The following is a 26257-nucleotide window of genomic DNA, read 5'->3' as shown; positions in this document are numbered from 1 at the left end:
CATTTTCAACGGATTTTTACCCTAAAAAAGATTAACTAGAATTTTCGGGAGCCTTTTTTCGGGCTGAAATTTTCGAAAACGTAAATTTTGATCCCTATAATTTTCGGATCACTAGACTTTCAGCTAGGAAATCCAAACAGATGAAATATTTTTAGGGGATAAAAATATGCCTATATCTACCGTTTAAATACTAAAATAAGTTCAACAATACTATGTTTAAGTGGTTTTGAACTATATTCTCTTTGGGTGCCCCTGAAGAGCCAAGGACCGGAGTGAAGGGGATGGAAGAGGGTCGACGAAACTAACTGAAACTACTATCCAGATGACTACTGGAAGAAAATTGGATAAGGCCAATAGCGGAGCTCAAGAATTTTTGGCGTGTGATAAATTCTAACCAGTGATTATCCTGACTATCATCGTGAGCAGCTTGAACCATAAAATAAGACAAGCTTCTGCCTTGAAAGAAAACCACTTAATATGGGCCATTTACTGTTGTGATAAATATATGAATAAAAAAATAGAAAGAAAAAACTGCTCTTTTGGTTTTAGACGACAATTTTTTTTCGATAATAGAGAAAATATAGCAGCATAATCCTGCTTATGTACGTATATCAGTGGAAAAACATCCGTCTGGTGTCCGTTTGGATTAGTGGATTAGTACACTCTGAATTCTACTTACTTTTAGCCCTCAGATTCTTCGGTTCTTTCAAGCCTTTTCAATTCTCGACAGAAACGCTCTTCAAAGTGCAGTCGTTTGATATGAGTATTTTTTTATCTGTTTCTCTTATAGGGGATGCCTTAAGGCATCCACTCTTTATTTCCAGGAGGCGTGTGTATTTCCCATAGGACCGCATTAATTGGATTAAGAAAGTCCTATCCAATGATTGTAAGGCTTTTTTAATCCCTTGGGATTTGCTGAAACCAGTTTACACAAAACTTAAAGACAGATATTGGAACCCATAAAAACAGGTTTCCGTGACTAAACCAGCGAGACTGGTTTTTTCCAGTTAAGTTTGTTTACCCATTTTGCCACGACGCATCTGAAATTCTTCCCGTACGTGACCCATGTGACTGGAGGAAGTCTATGAACGTTGCGAAATTTCCTCCTTTCGAAATTTCATGCATATGCATGGTCAGGTGAGTAAAGATTTGGTGACTTTTTTCTGCTCCTGTCGTTGTTGTCTTTGTGCCGTTCAATAAGACAGATGACTGAAATTTGTTTTCCGTTTTTTTTCCAGCTGAGATAGCTGAGTAAAAGTCAGATATCTCAGCTGGATACCCAGTAGCTTGCAACATTCCCTATAGAGTGTTTTCCCTCACGTGGCCAGTATCTATGCAAATTTATTGGAACAAAAGAAATCCTTTACATAAGAAAAGAGTTCAACTCCCACAGGACTGGTTTGGGACACAAACATGGCCACCGTTTCATTGTTTTGGGACACAAATATGGCCCCATGCTGTCATGTCAAAACACAATTCCATTTATAATCTCCGATCGTATTTCGCATGTAATAGGTGTCAATTTTCACGCAATCATGTCATCAGCCTAGGGTGAGAAATTTAATTAAAAGCGCTGTATCTAACAAAATGTAAGGCTTTGGTTTCGGAAAAAATAATTCAGTGCCGTCTAAAAAGTAGTCTGCTACACAGCCGTTATTAGTGTCGTCGCGCAACGCTCCTCCCCACTAGTTAGTGGGGAGGAGCGTTGCGTGACGACACTAATAACGGCTGTGTAGCAGACTATCTTAAAAGAAACATATTATTTAAGTCTGCGGTCGATCTCATTGCCAACACAGGCAAAAACGATTAAATATCTATAGTTCAATATTACCAGATTTCGTTAGTGCTCCCTTTGTTGTAGTTCGGTGCTGTGTACTACATTTACATTGATTTAGTACCACGAAAAGATAGAATATCTTTCTTTCTACGGGTGGAAATGCTAAACGTGTTATATATCCTAGAAGCGCTCAGGCATAATTGTATGACGAACTTCTACCTGGATGAACAAGAAAGGATATAGAACAACTGCCCAATTTTTTTTCGGCTACGGGTCAAAATGCTAAACGTGTTACAGGCATAATAATATGCCAGGACTTCTACCTGGATGAATTCAGAAAGGATACAGAACAACTGCCTTATTTTTTTTTCTACGCGTCGAAATACTAAACGTCAGGGGCACCCAACGAGAATATAGTTCAAAACCACTTAAACATAGCATTTTTAAACGTATTTTAGTATTCAAACGGTAAATAGAGGTATATTTTTAAAGGAAAGTCAAAATGGCAAAGGTAGCTATTTCTAATAAAAACCAGTACTTTTAAATACCCAACCACTTAGTGCGATTAGCTTTTGGTATTTCTGAGTGGCTGTGCTCTCTTTTTTTCACAATTATTTCCTTTTAATTTCTTTACACTTTTGTATCTAGAGCACAATAAAGATTTTTGTTGTTGTTGTTAAAACATGATTTATGAGCTCATATGATAGCTTCAATTGTAAGAATATTTTCTCTTTATATGTAGGCCTATGCAGTTGTTGCGTTGTATGACCCTCGTTTCTTTCTGTCTGTTTTGTAAAAATTTGGGCAACTTGCAAGAATTATTTGGGCAAATGGTTAACCGCCCCGTCAGGCACTGAAAAAATTGCCCGTACGCCTATTCTCTGGAGTAACACTACATGCTCTAATTTACATGTAATGTTCAATGGTATTCCTCTTTTCATTTTCATTGTTCTCCTTTAATTTGATGGGCAACCCTAGTAAACAGTTTTTTTGTTTTGCTTATTTAATTATCCTTTAAAACCACAAATACACAAATCATATACTTCAATTGTAGAGGTTATACATCGTCCTCGAGGTGCAAGGTGCTGTGAAATGAAATTGCTCAAATTTAAGTGTACTCCTTCAAATAATAGTCTCCCTATTTAACCCTTTAAGCCCCAATGTCCACATATAAATTCTCCATACTGATCTTCATACATTTCTTTAAAGAATTAGTTGAGAGAGTTTGATAACAGATCAAAGCATTTTCTCTTAAGTGATCATTTTGTTAACTCTTATAAGGCCCGTTTACACGACCGAAAAAATTGGAACGGCCCGGATAAAAAGACGAACGGCTCCGACAAAATTCGACGTGTAAACGGTACTTGACCCGTTCCAGTTGTATCCGTTCCGTTCCTAAAAAGGTCCATAGGCGGCTATGGACCCCTTTCGGAACGGAACCGATAAAAAACGGTTCCGTACCCACATTTTTGTTTTCTTTTTAACGTGTGAACGCTCGCCCTTTTTTCGGTACCGTTCTCTTACGTTTTTTCTGAGCCCGTGGTGCTCCACGTCAGTTGTTTAGTGTACGTCACATGGGTGTTAGAAGAAGAAACTGGAAAGTATTCTTAGATACTCGAAAGCTAGCATACCATTGATCGTCAGAGTAAGTGCTGTATGTAAGATCAAACCAAGCGCTTGTTCTTGGAATTTGCCAGAAGCTCGTTTCGACTGTGAAGTGCGATATAATGGCTGTTAATAGGAGAACCGTAAGCCTTGTCTTTCTCCTAATTCGGTACATTTTCTCAGAAGAACTTCTTTGAAGAATCGCACGCGCTGTCAAACGTGAATTTCGTGTTCTCTTCTTTAGAAGAATCCAGAAAAGTGCTTGTAAACCTGCATTCATGATTGTCGGAGATACGCACAGTCTACTGTATGTGTAAGCACATATGAACAACTAATCGAAGCAGTTTTATTTAATTATCGCGGGCTCTATCGTTACCAGTCTCGAAGAAAACAACGTGTAAACAGTCTAGTACCCGTTCCAAGGGGCTCTCAAGTACCGTGCCTTTTTCTGTCGGGCACATTACATTTTCTGTACGTGTAAACAGGAGATTTCGTCTGGAACCGGTACTTGTTTCTAACCGAGCCGTTCCTTCTCTTTTAACGTGTAAACGGGCCTATAACCATTCCTCTTGGCAATATATGGATATTGTTAGGAGAAAATTGATGTTGGTCACTATTGGGACTTTAAGGGTTAATTAGTACCCTTCTGACTCAAAAAAGTAATTAATATTATTTACTTAAATACCTGGGTACTAGTTCAATTAGCATTTAAAAATCCATATATAATTAAGTAACGGTATCTTGGCATTGATTAATTGTCACTTTTGTTCCTTTTGTTGACAGTTCTTTGCCCAGTGTTGTGATTTGTCACATTGTCCAGTACTTGAGCCCAAGGGACCTTGGAAACTTGAGTAAAGTCAATCACTACATTTCCATCAACTATTCAATTCACCACAGTTCTGGAAAGGCATCAAAATATCTTGGGATAGAAATAGCAAACTACAGATTGATCCTCAAGTGTTGAAGACAATTAAGTCAAGAGGAATAACAGAATTAGAGTTAAGGACTAACTATCACATTGTGGAAAGCAATATTGATCTAGTACTGCAGTGTTTGCCCCATCTTGAAGGGCTGTCCTTTTGTTCTATCAGGGTCTGGAAGGGTATTTTCGGGATTCGGGATTTGACCAAAATACGGTGCGGGAATCGGGAAAACGATAAATATATTGACGGGATCCGGGATTTGACTGTTCCCCGGGAAGCGGGATTTATGTTTGCGTGTCTGTCGGGAATGCCGGAAACCTTTAAAAACACGAGTAAATTCAAAATATCAATCGAAAGGATCAACCTACATCTTACATTTATTAGCCTTTGTAGAAATTAGACTTTTTAATGTATTTTTCTGAGAAAGAAAAGCGGTATTCGGGAAACTGATGAAAAACGTGGGGGATGCGGGATTCTCGCGAAAAAGGGGCGGGAATGCGGGATCAGGACCCCCCCTTCCAGACCCTGTTCTATAACATTACGGATCTGCACATCTTTGCAGAAGTTTGCTTTGAGTGGCCATTTGGACAAGTTAATGCAGCTCTTTTGTGGATATGTTTTTAAAAGTTATTGGGAGATAAGTCACAGTGAACATTTTTTCACCACTTTATTTGAGCACTTACCAAGTTTGGAAAAAGTTAGCTTTGGAAGAGATGACTTCTTTACCGATGCCAGTGAACTCCAGGTACATGTATTGTGAAACTTAAGTATAATATATAAAAGGTTAATTTAGACATTGTCCATCATTATGGTGCACCTGATATCATGGCTGCATTAATTATGAGAACCGTAATTGATGGAATTTTCTTTGGCTTAGCCTGCGAATACAGCTGCCTCCCATTGTTCCCCACCGCTGAAACCTTTTTTGTGAGAGAGACGTCTGCATTTTGGCTTTAAAAATTCAATTACTGATCAACAGCTAAATCTGCCCTGAATCTAGTCAGGAGCTCTGGTTGAGTGATTCCATTCTTTCATCTGTTGATTATGAACAACAGAAAAAAGACTGAAGGTCACAGTGAACCCAGTTGTAAAAAGATCGTAAGATTTGATCCGGTTTAAACGACAGGCTTCTTGTTGTGGTTAATGGGAAAAAATATTTACTGGCCATTAAAAACTTCTACGTTTATGTGGTCACGCTCATAAGCACGCGCTTCTAAAGGTGAGATATTTGGAAACAAATGACTAAACAAAAGCTCGCACGGCATTTGTTTCTTTGCTCTGCCCTTCAGGTTGATGAGCAAGGCGGTAATTGCTATAAGGGAAAGACCGCACAGACCTCGACCAATGAGAGCGATTCAGTTAACGCTTCACCTTTAATCTTCTAGCTCGACTATGAGTACAATACTATGAGTACTGAGAACAATAGCCATTCCGCGCGATGAATTATTTGTCATTCCATCTCTGTTTTCCTGGCAAATGTCTGAAATATAGCACCCCCGAAGCGGCGAAGAAAATCTGAGAAAATTTGATTGACTGAGAATTTAGTAATCTAGGTGGACACGTTTTTATTTTAGACCAATCAGCAGCCCTACAGGCTCGCCAAAATGCGGGGTGACTCGTAGAAGTATCCCACGATACTACTTACTAAAGAGTCCAATAAGATATATTTATTTCCATAACAAAGGGAGAACAGTTGTGACTAAATCGCGAAAAAACGTAATTTTGTAATTATTGCAATTTCCGTTAAATTGTAAAATCCGCAGCGCCGCTTCTCGTTAGCGAAAAATCGTTAATTTTGCAAATTTTGTAATTTTTGCAAGGCTTTTGCGAAAAATCCTTAATTTTGTAAATTTTGTAGTTTTCGCAAGATCATCGAAAAAACCCGTATATTTTGTAAATTTTGCAGTTTTCGCGAGCTTATCGCGAAAAATCGTTAATTTTATAAATGTCGTGGCAGAGTTCAATCCTGGAAATAAGTGGGCGTTGGCTACTTGTTAAGAAACCACCTGAGATTAACCTTGAGTCCAAGAGGGAGCAATCATTATTTTATAACCTTTTGCTTCTTGTTAGTCACGCTTGCTTCTTAAAAAATGCAGGCGTTTCTGAAATGTCACACGTCTATGAGTTAGGGGGTGGAGACGTGACATTTCAGACTACTAACTGGTTGGGTGTTGTAAACTTTCATTGTATGCAAATGAGTTTTGTGATGAGCACACGGTTTATTTTCGGCGACGATTGAAATGACGCGCCATGTTCATCACCTTTGCTTGATTTTCGTGCATTTACACACGCGTTCTAATCAATTCAGAAACAAAAGAATACTTGACAGTCGACAAAGTAGGAAGTGAAAAACTTTTATCGAGGAAATCCTGTTTTGTGTAGAATTAATCGCCTAATAGACTGCGAGCGGTCTCTTATTTCTCTTTTGAGCCACAGTAGGACGAGAGCTGAACTTGCCCACTAGTCGAACTCAAAATTTTTCTCGAGCGCAAAGCGCGAGCTAGAAATGTGTTATGTTTTCGGTGTGGCTTAGCAAGCGAGAGAGAAGCTAAGGACTTTAAGAAAGTCTAGGCGAGAGCATAATTTTACTTATTTGCTCTCCGCGCGTTGCTCTGAAGAAAGAAGGGCGACCTGTCGCGGTCTTATCGCCTCTTCATTTCGTATCAAATCTCCAAGCAAGCGAGACTCAACGCTATTGAGAGCGTTCTTGTTCTCGTACCTTTTTTTGGTGGGTTTGTTTGAATTATCTTTTGATTAAAAAAATTACCAGGGTGATCAGTTACTGGCACTCTAGCCTTCTACACATCCGATTTTAGGAGCGTTGCGTGACGACACTAGAAACGGCTGTGCAGCAGACTACATGCACTCGTCCGAGTGTCTGTTTTTTGAAATACGGTGGAGGGGTATATGATGGATGCACAATAGTCGACTTAGGGCCTCTTCACATGAGCCCGGTTGACTGGGCTGGCCCGGATGCAGGGACCGATTTCACCTTGTATTCATATCGGAAAATTCAGCCCGGTATCCGAGATGGCCAAAAAGGTTTCTGGGAAACTAACCACCTACCCCTCCCCTAAGCCATCATTTTGCTCTAAGTGAGAGGTAAGTGTTAATGTTAGCTTAAGGGAGGGGTAGGTAGGCAGTTTCCCAGAGAATTGATCCATTTAGTTGTCTGAATTAAGCCCAGTTCAACGTCGCATTTCTCATGTGCCCAATTAGATGCTAATTAACAATTATTCCTCGAGCCCGAATGGGCTCTGAGTCAATAGCTCATGAGGCCGAAGGCCGAATTGGCTATTGACTCAGAGGCCATGAGGGCGAGAGGAATAATTGTTTTAGTAAAATCCAACTAGTTGGTCAAAAACATCGAGACAAAACAACTTTAACTAGTTAACGCTATCTTAAAGCCATTGTTTTGGTTTTCAAAGCCGGCGCTTTTCGCTACTAGTGGGCTATAACATATAGGCTAGTAGTAGCTCAACCAATCAGAACACAGAATTGATAATAGACAACTAGTTGGATTTCACTAACGAGGAAAATCTATTGTTATCGCCTATTTGCATTAGATACGACACATATTAAACAAGACGTTTCAAAAAATCCTTAGAGAAAAAAGTTCTTTCAACACATTTTCTGAATGTACGTGAACGGTTCACAATTGCGTTAATGTTTTTAAATAGCATTCAGTTTGTCAGAATGTGGACGTGGACGAACAAGAAAAGTTCCATCCGTTACCATGTATTCAATCTTTTTTACTGTAAGCAAATCCAGCCAGCTTAGATGCTGAATTATTAATTTCTTTTGCCTTCTTGGCTTGGTTCAGTGTGTTTGTAATATCTTCATTTTCTTCATCAGATTTGTCTCTTTTTCTTTTCTTCTCCCCTTGTTCTTGGTCAACAGATGTTTCCTTAGCTTTTTCGTTCCACTCTGCTTTCTCCTCATCGCTGAGTGCTTTCCATGTTCGCATAGCTAATTTAACAAGATCTCCGCTGGACAGCTCTGTGTTGTCTTCCGTTAAAACCGCTTTATTGTCGCTGAACCACAGATTGAATCCATTGACTCTGTAAAAAGGCAAACAAAACTTTTGTTTAAAGCTTTGCGAATGGCACGACTTCAAAATTGCTTTCTCCTACGCAGAAATAAAGAAAGAAAAAATTGGGAAATTGCCGTAGCACGAAGGGGGAGCGTTTTAGGTTTGAACGAGAACCTGCCATTTCTACATTTTTGTAAATGGACTTACTTTTTAGCAGTTGACTTTTTCTTTTCAAGTTGTTCTTTCTCTGTCGGTGACTTGTCGGCTTCAGCGTGAGGTTTTTCTTTTCCAGGCGGAGTTTTCATCAGTGTAGTTTGCTTTGCTTTCCTTTTTCTCTGGTTTACCTTGGATTCAGGAGCTGTAACAAAGCGATTGACACACAGATATTAATACAATAGACCAGTTACAGTTGTGGGCTTAGAATCCTCGCCTTTGCGTGAACGTGAGGCTGAGGTTGACCTTGTTTTGATACAAACCTCTCTCCTTTTCCTTTGAAAATTATACTTAAGAAATACTAGTTAACATAAGAACAACATGATTTACACAATGAAACAGGAAGGGTTGTATGAAGACAAGATCAACTCCAGCTCGTTATTATTTGAAACTGTCAATTTTGGTAGTGTATTTGCTTATTTATCTATTCATTTGTTTATTTATTCCAAGGTTTGCACAAAGCAGGTGGTAAATATGGCTACAAACACTCGGCGCAACGATTCTGGAATCGTTTTGGTGGACAAGCATTGTTTATGATTGGTCAATGGTTGTTTTGGATACCATTGACCAATCATAACTAACACTTGTCCACCCAAACGATCCCACAAGTCACTGCATCCAAAGCTTGTACCCATGCCCCTTTGAGTTTCTGAAGTAAGCAATTGACCATTGAGAACCCCAGGGTAATTTTTGTAATTTTTGTAGCATTGGTTTGAAGTTGATTTTGGTCTTTGATTAACTCTCTTTTTTTCTTTCCCTTTTCTTTTTTTTCCTTATTTTCATCATGTTGATTTTCATCACCACTGCCATTTCACTTCTAATTAAGTTCTAAGAAATTTGCTTAGATCTTTTAACTGATATAATAATGGTTCAAATTCATAGTTCAATGAAATATGACGTGGATAGTGTTCTTTTCAACCCTTTGGCTGACTGTATCTTGTTGAAGTTCGAAAAAGTAAGCAGACTATAACACCGCAATTAAATTTACAATCAGATTTTTTATGAAGACGCCTGTGAACTAGACTTACATATCTTGTTTTTGTTCATCAGCAAAGATTTCTTCTCCTCCTCTACACTGTCAAAGAAACTTTTTCCCGAGGTTTTCTTTTCTTGACTTCCAACCCTGAAAGGATTAGAGCGGCCTTGACTTGAACTAAAACTCGTCATCGGTGTTGGTGACGGTCGTGCTGACTTCATGGGAGGTTTAGGTTTCTGTTGTTTGGAGCCAAGATCCCGGCTATCTAGTCTGGCTAAGCCTTTTCTTTCTGCAATAAAAACGCAGCATGTGTGCAATTTAAGTACAACACAGAAAGTACGACTCAGATCTATATCACTGCAGTTTGTTCATATAATCGAACCTTCTTCAAATTACTAGGGAACTGTAATCGAACCAACCTACTTATCAAAATTTCGGGCTAGTCGAAATGACTTTTGGGCTAGTACATGCTAGCTACAGCTTGCCAGAATATGACAAGCTATAAAACTAAATCCGTGATTACATTCAAAGGATCACACCTTGACTTGAAAAAATACCTTGAAAATACCTTGAAAAATAGCAATTGTGTAACGCGCATAGCACCCAAGTGGGGTGAAATAAAATGACTTGTGACAAGTACGAACTCCTGACAATTCTTTCTGAACTGCGTGTCCTAGAAAGTAAAGTGAGATACCTGACTGGTCCTCACTAGTCAACCGGGATAGTCAGCGCGAATATTTTTCACCCATTGAGATTTGAGTTCTCGGCACAGTTATTCGAAGGCCGATTAGCGCTAACCCGGGGTTAAATTTTAATCCGCGCTTCTCTTTCAAGCGCATCTAATTATGAAATTGTGGAGGGCAGCTTTCATATCTAAAGCATAATTTCGCACTAACCCTGCGTTATCTTAACCCAGTTTTAACAACCCGGCCCTGGATTAGATCTTCTAGAGCTCTAATCAAATGAGCTACAAGGGCAACCTTACCTTGATTGCTTGAAATTTGAGACTCATCTTCTTCCATTTCATCATCCACTTCATTTTCATCCATCTCTTCTTCTTCTTCCTCATCTTGTTCCACTTGTCTTGGTGCCATGCGAGACGACTGACTTTGTCCTCTTGAAGGCACTATCCTGGAGCTCTGCCGAACTGGCCAATCAGCTTGTTGATATTCATCATCAGATTCTTCGTCAGCCTCAAGCGCTGCTTTTTGGCGCGCTAAATCATCCAATCGTTTGGCTAGGTTCATTCGCCGACTGCGTGCGGCATATTTTATGGCTAAGCTCACCTATTTTAAAAAAGGAAGGCCAGAATTGTACCGGTAATTGTCACTCTATGAATTGCAGCGAAAATTTTGGAGGAAGGAGGTTTGCTGATTTAAACAAAAAGAAAAAAAAAACAGATAACAGATGAAACCAAAAAAAGACTTGCATCGAGTTTATAGTCTTATACTTGTATTAAAAATTAGGAAACAAACTCGATCACATTCGTAGAATACCAAAAAAAATTCTCGCCCCTAAACACCCATCACCGACCCACTCCTACCCCTCAAGTTAAATGGTCGGCTCCTCGACACTTATTGGAGAGCTTTGGATTCGAGGACGGGAACGACTACGAGTACGAGATTTGACTTAAGGTTTTTTCGCGTATTCTCAAATAAGACACCCCGGAAAGCTGCATTGTTTGTTTTTTTTTTTTTCACCAAAGAAATACCACTGTTATCTCTATTGAAGGAGGTTAAGCCCTCTACCGATCGCAGAATGATAAAACCTCTAAAAAAGTGAAGAACTTGTTTCCGCCATCACGCATTCTCGCTAAAACTCGTGGTAGGATGGCGACGGCTATCACGTTTTCCCGCCAAAAAGACGCTGTTTCACGTGCGCGCACTACTTAGTATTGAAAAAATCTCGTTCACGCAGTCGTCCTCGTCTTAGAACTAAGGTCTCTTTTAACAAAAACATAGCCCCTGTACCAGTATAGCACGACTGTATGTTTTCAACAAGTAAAACTTCGTTACTTACGGAGTGGGCATCAGGTAATAGCTCACACAGCTCCGCAGCACGAAACTCTCTATCACTCTTACAAGCCAGCTGAATAACAGAAAACAGAAAAGAAAAATAATTAGCAATTATTGGACGAGGTTGAGCAAAATATCGTGATTTGTCAGTGGCGAGCAGAGACACTGACAAATCAAGACAAATCACGATATTGCGACATTGCGCATGAGCACACCACTATTTGAAGGCAGTTATTTGCAGGTCACGTGGTGGGCTGTCGGCCAATGAAAAGGAAGAAACATTTGCATCGAATGATAAGAACATTTATTTTATTACTCTGTCATTGTTAAAGGAGTAGACAGTTAAACAAGGATTTTTATCCTTGCGTTTGTTTTTAAGTGCTAAGTGAAAACCAGGGTCTAGTTCCTCAAAAGGTGGTTACGTTTAATCCACGGTTAAGCCAAGAAACAGTAAACGTGCAGCTTTTAGTTCGGGATCGGGTTACGATAACACAAAATGATAGTCAAAATAACCCATAGGATACCGAATATGATACTAAAGGGCTAGTTCTCCCTCTGCAAAAAAATATCAGTCAACAGACTAACATTTCTACATCTTTTATTTACGTAACAGACGTAAGTTTATGAAACACAAAAATGTTTTTCCATTTTCGGACATTTTCAAAACTACAAAGAACTTACAGCAAATAACTTCATGATGCCCTGAATTTGCGCAGTGTTGATGCGTGATGATGCTTCATGGTATCCATCACTGTCCTCTTCATCAGCTGCTCCAAGTAATATATTTGATCGAACGTATGCTTCCTGTGCGAAAAATAGTCAAAATAGATTTGAACCCTTTCTACTTGCTAATATTCTTTTAATTATTTGATACCTGTAAGGATTTTAAAAAGGTCATTTCCTGGTATTTAAAAACTCTTACTAACCGGGTTCGACGTCGGTATTGTAAGTTAAGGATCCAGTTGTTCGCGCTTAAGCCATAAATGGACGGCGAAAAACAAGAACACGTAACTTTCATTTCGAACCAAGAACATAATAACTTATTTATTTTATCTCTGAGGTTAATCAGGGGCGTGGGAAAGGAGAACTTTCAAATGTAGCGGGCCGTACAGTAGCATACAGCCAGCAAGACTACCAATCTTAGCGCGCGTACTGTCCGCGAGATATAAGAAAGTTTGCTTATTTCGTTAATTGAGAGTCCTACACTTTAAATCCGACTAGACAGAAACAAGATCAAGGCTATAAGAAGCAGAGACGCAGACAAGATGCCCGAGTATTATTAATCACACCTATGTACAAGTCAAACTAAAATCAATTTGAAATTTTGTCAGGCCGTTTCTTCTTTCTCTCCAACGTTTCCAGTCACCACACTTTGACGTCCTCACGCCTTCGTCCAAGTTTCTTTGAGAGGACATCACTCAGAGGAGACATATTCAAGCAGTAACAACAACAACTACGACTTTTATTTAAAAACGGTTAAAACTTAAGCTAATACATCTTATGGGGCTATGTGTAGTAAAATTTCAATGGAACAAACAGACTGTTTAAGGAATTAAACAGACAACCTTACGCCTTAATACCGTGTTAACAGTTAATTCTAATGTACGATAACTATGTGCAGTTAAATGTACTAGCGTATCTCCTACAGTACCTCTAACTGTCCTTTCTCTGTTGCCATTTCACATAACGGAAGCTGTAATGGGAGCAGTACCAGTACAGGGCGTGGTAAGGTAGGGGGATATGTAGACCCTTTGCAGTAGATGCACCTAAGAGTGATGACATAAAACGAAATTGTATTCATGGAAAGCTCAAGCAAAAACAACGACGACGCCAACGACAACAATAAAGAAATAAAAAAAGATTTATCAGCAAAACAACAATTCTGAATCACACTTTAAGTTATTTTTTTCTTCCACGTCAGGCCCTGCACGAGTTTTACCTGAGACTTCCTAATCCTATGTTTTATGGAGGACTTGAAAACACCACGAAAAATTTTCCTTTCTCTTTTTGAACTTGGATACAACCCTTTAGAATTCAACTCCAGGAAAATTCGCCCCTATTTGACAAATTAAAACCTGTCAATCCCTTCCAGAGTAATTTAAAAAAGGCCCAAATAGGAAAACTCCCCAGAAGACCCAAAAGGGCAGTACATTTTACCACTTGGAAACTGAGCGTCTGACTGCTGGTTTGAGATTTCTACCCCACATCAAAAGATATAGACAAAAATGTGATTAACAGAACTTACCGGATTTGTTGGCTTTTTTCATCCAAACCAACAACCCAGTAATTGTCTGACTTATTCTTCATCTGGAAAAAAAATTCGGATGGTCAGGTGCTTATTAAAGCATTTACGTAACAAGAAAAATTAAACTGACTAACGTTATTTGACGTTTCGATGTTTATAACATCAATATCAAGAAGTCAACTCTTTTAACAACTTTGACAGTAGGAGCCCATAACGGGGAGCGAGCAACGCCCATACTATGCCTATGTCACGGCGTTTTTAAGACCAGTTTATTTTTAGACACATTTTAGGGCACTTTTTCCCGAGAAAGTAGAATCTTTACCATGTCTATGAGCGCATTCGAAGTATTAGATATCAAAAAGGAAAACTAAACGTAATTAAAAGGCAAAACATATCATTTTTAGGTCTGTAGGTTTTACTGACTGGTTTGTGAGCTTTTGTGGAATTTTAAAGATATTCAAAATTCGCTCCAAAATCGTTCTAAAAATAAACTGGTCCGTGAAAACGCCGTGACACAAGCGCACGGAAGTTCCTCTCTCCAGGTTACGGGCTCCTGTTGACACCTAACGGTTTATATTCTTGATAATGATGTTAGAAACGTCGAAGTTACTCAGTTTAATTTTTCTTGTTAAAAACAAAAAGACAAAAAATAAAAAAAACAAAAAAATCTTTGGTACGCGAAAATACGTGGAGAAACATAACTTCAGCGTTCGAGAGCGGGAGTTTAAAAGTGATAACTACATACCCGGAACGCCGGATATCTCTTGTAGCAAGCATTTGACAATAACTAAAGTAGCAGCCAGGTAAGCTGGGGAACTGAGTTTTCAGTAAGTTGATATGTATGAGAATTGTGACGTTTCTTCAATTAGTGGCAAAGGTATAGGCTTTCGGCTAGGCTCTTGATCAGTGCAGACAAGCGAAACAAGCGAGCGAGTGGTCAAACAGCGAACGAGCGTAAAACGTCGGGAATAGAGAAGGGGAGAGCCTGAAAGCATCTTCTCTGATACCTCAATCCTCCTACTTTCTGAAAAACTGTTTCTCGTGTCAAAATGCCAAAAGGTGCGGTGTAGGAGGGTTTCACATACTCGACATGTTTGCGCGAAGCCAAATGATTGAGGCAAGTGTTAAAGTAACCTGTCACAATTGACTAATCATAGGGTATACCAGGGGCTGGTATTAAAGCAATGCTTACAGGATCCACTACGCCGTCCTCCGAACCCCCCACGCGGTTTTCGCGCAACTTTTTCTCCACGCGCTTTCCTCACTATCTTGGAGCCTGGAACAGGCAATGCAGAGGTGACTCGGAAAAAAAAAATGTTTGTATATCACCCACTTTTAACTTTTATTATTATTTGGGGTTTCGAGGTAACAAATTTCCGTGGCTAACGATTTTGCGGTATCCGTGTTTGAATGCGCAAAATTAATCCTCTAGGTTCCATATCAGAGGGTGTGAGAACTTACATTGCTCTTAGTGATGCAAACAGGCGACCATATCGCAGTACCAAAGGAACGGGACAGGACTCTTACAACCCCCACTGAATCAACAGTAACTGGAGTGCCTACATCAGAGAATCTAAGATGAAAAAGAGCAAGCAATGGTTAAATCGTGGTCACAATTCATTGAACACATAAGAAGAATTTGAATAAATTGGTAAAAAATCTTTCTACCGGTTTCGTACTCTTTTGAGCTCATCAAATTTCATGACTTTTCCAAGACTTTCTCAATGACCTTCTCCTGTTTTCCATGACCTTTATCGCTTAATTGCTTGTTATGGCTGTATGTCTTTCGACGTTCGCGTTTCTGACCCGGTTGTACCCGTATCACAATGAAAAATTAAAAGCCCCAAAGTGCCTATTCAGCCCTGCCGGCCAAGGTCTAATTCAGCCCCTCCTGGAGCCATTTTAAGCCAAAACAGCCCCATCAAAAGGCTATTCCAGCCCATCCTGGGGTCCCTTAGGTCCAAATCAGCCCTAGATTATTGGACCGTATCGGCCCTCACTAAGGGAGCCAAATTAGACCCCCAAAGAGGACTGTATTTTACTCATCGAAACGGCCCCTATTTTTAGGGCTAAAACAGATCTTTCTGATTTACAGTGTACTAGAGAACAACCGCAAAACGTTTTTGTCAGGCTTACCCCAACCACGAAAGCGTTGCCTTCTCGCTTAACGTCACCCTCTCCTCTGTGATAAGATTCTGTTTCAGGTCCAGGAATTTTACCGCCAAAGCTTGTTCACCAGGAAGAGGATTCTCCTTGTGATATGCAAACATCAATTGATCCTTGTAGCCTGACATGCAAACCACAGGACCCGCGATGCTGAAGATGTGGCGCTGCACTCCACCAATGGTAAATATTCGCAAGAATCGTTTGTTGGTAGCCACTGCAGCAAAAGAGCTGCCGATGGCCACTGCCTGTAGGATGATTACAAGAAAAATGTACTGAAAACCTACATTTATACATGGACTGGACAGCTCAAGGAAAATTGTTACGACTCACTGACCAAGAGTCATAAAGGAGTAATACATCATTTAAAATAGGAAGAAGCAGAATTAATTATTCTTTTTCAGAGAAAGGTTGTTGATACGCCACTTCCACATTTCCCATAATGCACCTTGTTTACCCCCTAAAATTTTGCATAACCTTTGTTTTTCATTTCCCCTGGGTACAACAGTCGTCCTAGGAGAAATTGAAAACAATGCTTTTGCAAAATTTTGGGGGGCAAATAAGGCGCATTATGGTAAACGTGGAGGTAGCGTATTGGTGTACAAATTTCATAGCTTAACTTATGTCCCATAATTTTATCATAATTTTTTCCCTAAGGATATGTATATAATCCAGCCCCCTCCCCCCAATCCATCCGCCAAAAAATACGCGTTTCTTCTTCAAAAGCCTCGAAAATGCGTTTTCTGATTCAAACATGTTCAAACCTTTTTGTCAGCATTCAGTAAGTTTTACGCTCACTGAGCGCCAAGCGTGCTGCCCCGCGGTCAAACGTCTTGGGCGTTTTCTTGTTTTATTTGCAGGGATTTCATTTAACAGAAAGTGGAATCATGGGCAAGGGTGTTAAAAATAATTTGTTGTTTTAACTACCTATTTATTTTCCTAGAATACTAAGATTCTTTTAGCCGAAAACGCCTTCGCATCTGAGTTACTCTTAAGCAAAATGGCGCCGATCATTACAGCAGTTTTCAAAGACTTAGATTTTTGTAAGTACAGTAAATGTCGAAAAGTTTAGTGCTGCGTATTGTATTGCTAATACACAATGTATCTTAAACTCTTTCAACAGTGAAAGTAGCAACCTTAGCTTGAAGCACTTTGCTTCTTTTGCAAATTTCTCTTGTTCAAGGCGGTGAACAAGCACACCGCAGCTAAGCATGAACTACATGATAGATTCGGCTCGTGCGCTTAGTACCCACGCCTAAGATGGGAGAGAAAGCTTGGTTACCAAGGATAATAAATGCTGGCGGAAAAGTTTGAACACGTTTTTATCCGACGGCGTGCTTTGTAAGCTTTTATACAAGAATTACAGGGATAAAAACAACCAGAGAAGCAAAGACTACTTTAATGTGAGTAATTCAATATTATTTGAGATATATTGATGAGTTTAATTATTAGTCAATCAAAACCCGTTTTTTCCACAGACAATGCCATGGGGCTGCAAACATTTTTCTTAGGTGATCAATTTGTCATTCTCTCTGACTGGAAAGCTTGCTGTTATGAGGCTCAAGTAATCCGGACAGAAGCTAAATCCCTGGCAAAAACAAACTACAGACGCTCGACTAAAATAAAGAACCGGTCGTTTCGATACAAGTTAATTCCTTCGAGGTGTAAATTTGTTCACGTACTTGGCTTAAAGAACGAAGAATATTCACCCAAAATGGTTTTCTTGTTCAATTACAAACTTTACTTGAAGTGAACGAAATCTTTGTACAATTTCACTGCTTGAGTTCGTATCGAAACGGCTTTGTTTGGAAACGACCGGTTTCCGTAATTAATGACAGTCTCGAGGGTGCCCGTAATCTCGGGGGAGGGGGATACGGCTGGGTATGTGTCACTGGCCTCTCAAAGCCCCTACTCTATTATAGTCTATTCTGTGGCCAATTATAGACCCCATCTCAGTCACTTGGGGAAATATGTAATTTTCGCAGTCCCAACTTAGTCACTTTCTATTTTTATGAATTGACCCATTCTTTAAATTGACTGAAGAACACTTTACTAGTCTTTTTCATCTGCGGTACAAACATTCTGGTACGTTTGCTAACCGTAAATATGAAAAACTGTCTTACCCAAAAAGTCCCAAAATGTGTGACCCCATTCTAGTAACTCTATTGAAAATGCGACCCCCATTATTGTCAATCCAGTCGTGAAAATGCGACCCCATCCAGCGGCACATCCCTATTGGTCTCTTATAAGGAAGTAGCCCCCCCCCGGGCCCGCAATAATGGAGGTCCACTTAACACTGCATTTAGGACCAGCTCAACAGTTTTCAATCAAACAGCTCCTTTGTCTCAAGATGGATGTCAAATGTCTGAATTTTAAGCAGCTAACAAAACAATATCCATACCAGAGCAAGCTAATTTACAAGGGCTTATTCATTTTCTGGTGAAAATAGAAAAATACCTGAATTGATTCTTCCCCAGGCATTTCCACTGTCCATTCTTTAGAATTATCCCAACTTCCAAAATGGAGGCAAACTAGCTTACTGCAAAGCAATCAAATCCAATATATTATGTTCAAAATTACTCTCCATAATTAAACATTTAACACGAGATAAAATCTAGTATCACTTTTTCTGTTATATCCACAAAACTCGCTTCTTTTGACCGATTTGACGTCAAGTTAAATACCTAAGCAGAACAAGAATACGATGTGCGACTGTTCCTTGGATATTAATTTCAATCCTTCTCAATATGCATGTCCAAATGAAAAAGAAATTTCTTCCAACTGGGACAAAGTAGAGGATAGTAGACAATAAAAGCAGCTTGCTTCAGATTGAGCAAGCTTTATAAGAGCAAAATAAGAAATAGAAACAAAAATTGCTCACACTCCCACCCCCCCCCCCCCCCTTCCTCAAACTGAGATCACCTTCAGAACTCCCTTAAGTTGAACCAGCCAGGGGTGAATCAAATTTTGGCTCAAATGTCCTAAAAGGGAACAATATTAGTGAAAGGGTAGCTTGGGGTGCATTTAAAGTTAGAATATTTCAGACATTTTAGGGACAACTGTTCCTTCATCAGACTGAATGTAGCCATGGAACAAAAGCTTGTGATATTTTTCTACACAAAGGCCACTGGAAAAGAGCTAAAGAATTTGAAAACGTATTAAGTTCTAAGTTCAAGCTGAGCAACTGGAAAGTTTAATGTACAAAAATTAGTCAACTCTCCCACACACAAGACATCGCAATACAAGAATCTTGGTTAATGGGGCTGGATTGATTGCCATGTACTCAAAAACCAAAATGTCATTTTTTGTTAAGAGGCATGTTGAGTTCTTAGCAAAAAAGCTAGCCCTTCAAACCAAGACAGTACAACTCACGTAACCAGCTCATCAAAAACAAAATAAAACAAGATAAGTTCATAAAAATCTCTTTATAACAATGCTACCTGGGCAAGTCATCCTGTGCTTTGCAGGCTAACAGCAGGGCGGTGGATGACAGAGCAGCCATGGAGTGATTCAGATGATTTGTCAAATGCAGGGGGTGATGTGTGCTTGTATCATGGAATTCTACTTCAATTGATGATATTTCATCTTCCGTGTGACAACGCACAATTCCAACTGAATTCCATACCTTAAAAAAAAAAACAATTAGAAAAAAAAAAACATTAATTGAACTCAAGATAGTGAAGTCACAAGTCCAACGTTTTCCGGTGGTTACATTTGCCCAGTCCTTTTAATTTATGTTCAGAAACCTGATGAAGTTCGTATAAAAATCATTGCCTATCAATGTGGCTAAATGTAATTAAGACAAAGTCAAAACCCAGACGACGTTGGCTGAAAGATGGCTGAAGCATACTTAAAGGAATGGTAGAACAGGCAACAAAAACATGCAACTTGTTTTGTTAAGTGACGTTACACATTTTACTAGCTGTTAAGTATGTGAGTAGCTTCAATAACCCTTATCTTTTTATTTGTTGATAAGATAAATCAGGACTTTGTTACTTTCAGTGTAGTACATACCATAAACCTGTGCATTAGATGAGTGGGCGTGGAGCTCGGTTGGAATGCTGGCTGTAGCACTGGAACAAATGGAGTATGGACTACTTCCTGCAGCAAAATATGCACTACAATTTAATACTGTATAATGGCTTTTCTTTTGGGACTGTAAGTACACACCAAATCTAACAATCTGTTCATTTTTTTCTTCCCTACTTGGTTTAATTGATTGTCCCATAAAATACATACTTAAAAACTGATGTGACAAATGAACATGTCTTTCATTTCTGTTCACCATTTAACTCTATCCACTGCAGATTTGTAACTGTTTAACTTTTTTGGTTACCTTATCTCTGTCCACTGCAACAAAGAATTATTTCAGTGGCATGTTATATGAATGGCCTAATTAATACAGAGCTCACTGAGAGACTGTTACATTCAAACTGATTTATCTGCAAAGGATATGTTTCAAGTAAAAAAAAGCTTTAGAATTTAAAATTTAAAAAAAATTGTGCCCTGGTTCAGATCCTGCATCATCCTGTGATACCATATTTCTTGCCCCACGCTCACAAGATAATAACCATTATACATCTTCCTTGTTTTATTACCCAGGTTAAATTTTCCATTTCTGAATCACTTTCTTGATAAATCATTTTTTACTGAAGTTGCATTCACCTTCTTTGGTGCCTGAGCTGCAGACACCTCACTGCCAGTATCAACATCCATGTCATTGTCACCGTCACCAAAGTCTAATGGTGTTGCTAGAGCAGCCTTTAGTTTGCGAATATCTGATGAAAATTAGTAATAATTAGTATGTGTAATCAAATGGTGACGAGTGAAATTAGGGAATAATTTCATGCGTGTTTTTTCCAAATCCTTATAATTTTCCGAGCCTTCAGGCGAGGGAAATTATTAGGATTTGGACAAAACGCAAGTGAAATTATTCCCTATTTCATGAGTATTCCATTTGATTACCTATTAATATCATGGGTGACGAATTATGTTAGCAATCTTGGAGTTTTGACATGTTTATCCTGGATCGTATTGATCGAGAACTCCACTCTCTCAAATGTTTAGACCTTAAATTTGGCTTATGAAGTTGAGAATTTTTCAGACTTTTTCAGCAAAATACCTGTTAGAATCCTTCTTGATGTTCTCTTGTGTGTTCAGGTTTTCTAAAGCATCTTTTTGTGCCCTGAAATCTTCATTCACGGCATTTTAAAACTTCATCGCCATCTTGACACTGAGACGTACGGAAGGGTTGCCATGGCAATTTTGTAATTTCACATGTAAAATTACAAATTAACGCTGAAATTTCACGCCAAAATTAAGGAGTAATTCATCACCTATGATATTATATCAAAAACAAGGGTGAGTGCTTCGTCATGGGTTCCAAACACCAAGAAAAAGATGAAAGCACAGGGCCGTAGGCCGAGTGAGATCGAGATGAGGCACAAAGCCCGGTGAGTTTTCGACAGTCTTCTCAAATTAATGAACAATAAAAAATTATGCCATGAACTGTTTTCTCTGGTATTGCATTGTTTCCATGAGTTGTATTAATTAATAAAACATCTTATTAAAATGCAATTATTGCATTTTAATCAGATGTTTGATCTCAGATGAAGAACATGGTTTATCTCAGATGAAAATCTGGTGGTTTTTCATTAGGTATCAAGATTCATCCACCTGACCCACATGGTAGTCATTTATTGGCTTCTGACTGCATGAATAATTAAAAATGAGTTTGCAAAAATTAATTCACAATGACTTTTTTACAAATAACATTTTATGCTACATGTACCTAAAAACAAAACATTTGAGGCATTTTGAAGTTTTTAGTGTAAGCTGAGTTAATTAACAGATGAATGACAGGAAGGCAAAAATAAGGGAAGTGTTTATTTAAATTAGTGTCCCTGATTAAGGTTGACCTCACCTTGTTTTGTCTAGCCAAAAATGGTGACTTGGCCAGATAAAATATTGTTGGCTTTGGTTCAAGGAGCATAGCAATTGAATTTTCAGGAAATAATTATTACAAAAAGTAACCCTGAAATCCCTCCGCCAAACACTGAATTACCTTTAAATTCATCATCCTCGTCATCATCATCAGCCTCCTCATCAATCCAAGCATTAGACTTGCTCTTCTGTTTTTTCTTCCCAACTATAAGTTGTTCATCATCACTGTCTCCATCTATGGCTGTTGCCAGAAGGATGTCATCCATTTTGTCATCCAAAGATGTAGGGGGCTTGGAGGTTTTAAGCTTTGGAAACATCACCAACATACAGTAGATTAATGTACAGAATAAAGATACACAGGGATACATGTAGGCTGGAAACCTAACCAGCATCTCCCCATTTTTTAAATACTGTGTGGAGGCATTTTTTACTCCAAACCACATTCTCTTTTTTAAGTAAAGCACTCAAAGCACATTTTTATTACAGGTTTAAGGTATCATCCACCCTCAAGCACCCTCCTTGCGTTGATCGGTGGTAGTGCTTTTGCTTTCAATAAATACCCCCATAAACTGTACATTTTCTGAAAGCTTAATAGTTCCAGATTGCTGCTTATTCCTTTTAAACAATCAAAATATTAACGTGATTTAGAAATGAGAAGCTTTTTGTGAAAGTGGGTGTCACTGTAAATTTAAGTCCAGGCCAGCCAAAAATAAACGGAAGAAGCCAATTAAGATCGCATTGGCTTCTTAACAGGTTTGACTAAAAAACCGTGTCTCAGATTTTTGTCAAGTGCGTTTGTTCTTTTGTTATAAGCAGTTGAAGTTAGGGATAGTAAATCATTAGCACTACCTGTGGAAAAACTACTCTAACTCAAAAACGAAAAAAGAAATCAAAATTCGCAGACACTGTTTTTTAGAAAAACTATCCGACAGTAAGTTGGCCAAATTTCAGCCAAATTGGTTCACGGGTTGCCGACTTGGAGTTTAAAACGTACCCTCAACTTGCCCTGATTTTCATTTCGAGAAAACAGTGGAAAAAGAATTTTGGCGGCGTATTACCCGTGACGAGATTATAACACCAAAGCTGTCAATGTTGATGCATACCAGAGAAGGGACAACAATAGCGACAAAAGGTTAAAACGAAACCCGACAACAATTTATTTCAGAGGCTCTGCTCTGTTCGATACTTTCTGTATGAAAGCATCATTACCTGTTTGCGACGGGCAGTGTTCATTTTCGCACCGGGCAAGCCAAGTTGAGCCAAGCCCACTTTTACTCGATACAGTCATTTTCTAACAGTTCGACACTTCCCTGGAAAAATTGACAACAAACCGCTTCCTGGAGTTTTTCTTGAAGCTTCTCTCCCACTACAATAGACTTTCAAAACGGTCCTTCGTCCGATTTTTATATGGCGTGGGACCTCTCGCTACTTCATCGCCCACCTTCGTCGCTTCACGCCCAAAAAAGCTTGCCCCACTTGCTAAGAAACTCGTTAAACTCGATTCCGCGGTGGTTTCAATGGTTTTTCAGGGGCTTTGTCATCTTTTAACATTCTTCTTGATTGTAGTAGTAGCCCCTGTCGCTCTCTGCTAATTTTGAAGCCCACTCTTTGCAAAATGATTTTGTCATCTTCTTTAGTCTTGGAGTCATGTACGAAAACGGACAAGCTTTTTTTTCTTCTTTGGAGGCATAACAAAATCCGCTAACAAAATCCTGGAAACACAGTGAGTACTATACTTGTAGACCACAGTGAGTACTATACTTGTAGACCACGATTTCTGTCAAATTGCGTGATTAGCTTGGTTCAACAGCGACATACGTATCAAGTATGACAGGACTTGTCAACGATCAATTAAAATAATTAGCATAGAAAAAACTTTTGCGCTCCATAAGTCTGCACAGAAAAAACATTTTTTCCTCGAATTTTTTTTTGAAAGAAAGCTCTTGATTAGCTCTATTTAATCATTTAAAAATTGCAAATTTCGAAAAATCATGATTTTTTACCTTGGATGATACCTTAAACATGTTCAAAGTAAACATGCCAGATGATCTTTAATTTTTTACAAACAGACTAAAATTCAATTTGGCTAGTGATCGAGCAATCCATGTGCCCTTTTTAGGTCAAAACTTTTTCCACTGTAGTGTGGTAATTTTTTTATCTAAAGCAAGTTAGTTCATGTGGCTGAATGACATGTGGGCCAGGTTAAACTTCGGGCAATGCTGGTCAGCAGCCTCTTCTCTATGTGGCTTGCACTCTTTAGGAGCCTTCCTGTGTTCTGTACATGTATTTGTAGTTACACACTTTATTCCCTTTTTAAGGTCATTTATCCAGCTAAATTTTGAAGCTTTTCCCCTCTTCACCTTCCCTTTGGTAAGTACTGGGTGTATGAAGTATTTCAGTCTGTGCCTTTGGTAATGTCCGATACAGGTTATGATGGATACCTCCTTCGTCATGCCTGGCACTAGCTCCTAAGTGCACCTATCATTGACAAGTTATTTTTTTAAAATGATATTTCCACATTATTTTCACTGAGAGGATTACAAAAAAAATCATGTAGTGAATGAAAAAAGGAATCATAAATTGCCTCAATGCACACATTCATTGTGAGCCAGTTAAAAAATTTCTCAAAGCCCATGGCAAGTTTAACTTTGAGAAGTCAGACCATTAAATATGGTTGCATTAGCCAGCTACTGAAAAAGGCCTAACAAAGAAAGATGTCATGAATCAGGTCAGATAGAATAACGTTAATTTTTTGCAGTTTACTTACTTCATCTTTTGGCACAACATTCTCACATACACCAAACTGGCCCTGTCAGGAAAACAAAATTTTTTTTTGGAGGAAGCGTTGATTGCTTATTTAATAAGCAACCAACGCTTTCTCCTTTTTCAGAAGAGCACAGAAAGCTGAAACCAGCAGAACGAAGCATTAATTTTATAGGCTGGGAGATTTCAGGTCAGGTTCCACAGGTCACAGGTACATTAATTTTGTACAAGTCACTGTTTTTTCAATAAAAAGGGGGCTTAACTTTTTCAAGTTTCAATCCATGTCCATCCTTGCAACAGACACAAGGAAACAGTTTCAATCAGCATGCAAAGAAAGTGTCCGATAGCCTTGGGCTAGTGGATTTTGCTATCGGCTCGTGAATTTTGTTCTTAGCTTGCCTGTCGATGGGCAAGTGGAGTTGTTTGAGAATTCAAATTACAGAAGAACTGTGTAATCAATCCTGATCATCAAATTGTTTTTGGGGCTAGTTAAAGGGATGTTTGGGATAGTATATGCTAGCTACAGCTAGCCCGGTAAAACTGACTTTGTACCCTGTTCAATGCATAAATATGGTTACGAATGACAAAACTGAACCTTTTTTTTTGGAATTCAATGGATGCGAAGCTTAAGCTTTTTAAAAAGATGGCTAATAGAATAACATACATGTAGCCCGTTTAACCCTTTAAGCCCCAAGATCAACATACAAATTCTTCAGACCGGCCTCCATACATTTCTTGAAAAATTGGTTGAGAGAATTTGTTAAAAGATCAAAGCATATTCTCTTTAGGGATCATTTCATTAATTCTGATAATCTTTCTACGTGACTATATACTGAAATTTGTTAGGAGAAAATTGTTGTTGGTCACAAACGTGATCCACTGCTTGGTAACTATGGACACTTGATGTCAACACTTCCATGGACATACAGTAGTACAGCTACAGTCATCTTACAAGTTGTGTCTACCAAGCAATGAACTCTGATTTAAGTAAAAATTCACCTGGTTGTCTGTGTAAGCAAGTTCCTTGTTGCCTTTAGGATTCCATGCCAGGCCACAGATAGTTTGACCACTTTCGTGGTTTATTCTGACAAATAAAGGAACAGAAACAGCAAGGACAGATGAGTTTAAAAAAAGGATGTTGAGTACTCTTGAATTTCAAGGTGTAATTAAAGAGCTCCATTCGTAAAAATAATGGCTTCCCTGGTCGCCCCGTCATTTCCAACATGGAGTCATTTTTGTATAAATTAGCCGGATCTTGTTTACTGTGGGTAATGTCGACCGAGGTATCGGTTGATATAGCGGTCGATATAGCGGTCGACATAACGGTCGACAGTCGGTTGATACTCGGTCGACAGTCAGTCGATACTCGGTCGACAATCGGTCAATAGTCGGTCGACAGTCGGTCGATACTCGGTCGACAGTCGGTCGATATAGTGGTCGATAGTCGGTCGACAGTCTGTCGATAGTTGGTCGATAGTGAGAAAGACTATCGGCCGAGTATCGGTCGATATTTCGACGACGCACCTCGACTTACTATCGGTCAAATGTCGGTGATATATCGGTCAACTGTCGGTGGTATATCAGTCAACTGTCGGTGGTAT

At 39.0% G+C, this 26257-nt stretch overlaps 1 protein-coding gene across 1 annotated transcript in view; it reads right to left on the bottom strand.

Annotated features, from left to right (window-relative positions):
• Nucleotides 1-7426: 7426 nt before the first annotated feature.
• Nucleotides 7427-26257, bottom strand: part of LOC140924787 (WD repeat and HMG-box DNA-binding protein 1-like) — a 32899-nt gene continuing 14068 nt past the window's right edge. Inside the window, exons 12-28 of the mRNA XM_073374779.1 lie at nucleotides 25656-25740; nucleotides 24661-24702; nucleotides 22015-22198; nucleotides 20616-20728; nucleotides 19965-20051; nucleotides 19391-19575; nucleotides 18408-18489; nucleotides 15924-16198; nucleotides 15249-15360; nucleotides 13788-13849; nucleotides 13194-13308; nucleotides 12224-12346; nucleotides 11547-11615; nucleotides 10513-10813; nucleotides 9580-9816; nucleotides 8546-8696; nucleotides 7427-8366 (exon numbers count right to left, since the gene is read on the bottom strand). Coding sequence (XP_073230880.1) covers nucleotides 8048-8366; nucleotides 8546-8696; nucleotides 9580-9816; nucleotides 10513-10813; nucleotides 11547-11615; nucleotides 12224-12346; nucleotides 13194-13308; nucleotides 13788-13849; nucleotides 15249-15360; nucleotides 15924-16198; nucleotides 18408-18489; nucleotides 19391-19575; nucleotides 19965-20051; nucleotides 20616-20728; nucleotides 22015-22198; nucleotides 24661-24702; nucleotides 25656-25740 — 2542 coding nt within the window. The 3' untranslated portion in view covers nucleotides 7427-8047. The remainder of the gene's footprint in view (nucleotides 8367-8545; nucleotides 8697-9579; nucleotides 9817-10512; nucleotides 10814-11546; nucleotides 11616-12223; nucleotides 12347-13193; nucleotides 13309-13787; nucleotides 13850-15248; nucleotides 15361-15923; nucleotides 16199-18407; nucleotides 18490-19390; nucleotides 19576-19964; nucleotides 20052-20615; nucleotides 20729-22014; nucleotides 22199-24660; nucleotides 24703-25655; nucleotides 25741-26257) is intronic.

Source organism: Porites lutea, chromosome 14, assembly GCF_958299795.1.
Source record: "Porites lutea chromosome 14, jaPorLute2.1, whole genome shotgun sequence".
Taxonomy (NCBI): domain Eukaryota; kingdom Metazoa; phylum Cnidaria; class Anthozoa; order Scleractinia; family Poritidae; genus Porites; species Porites lutea.
This window is presented reverse-complemented; position numbering and strand designations above follow the sequence as displayed.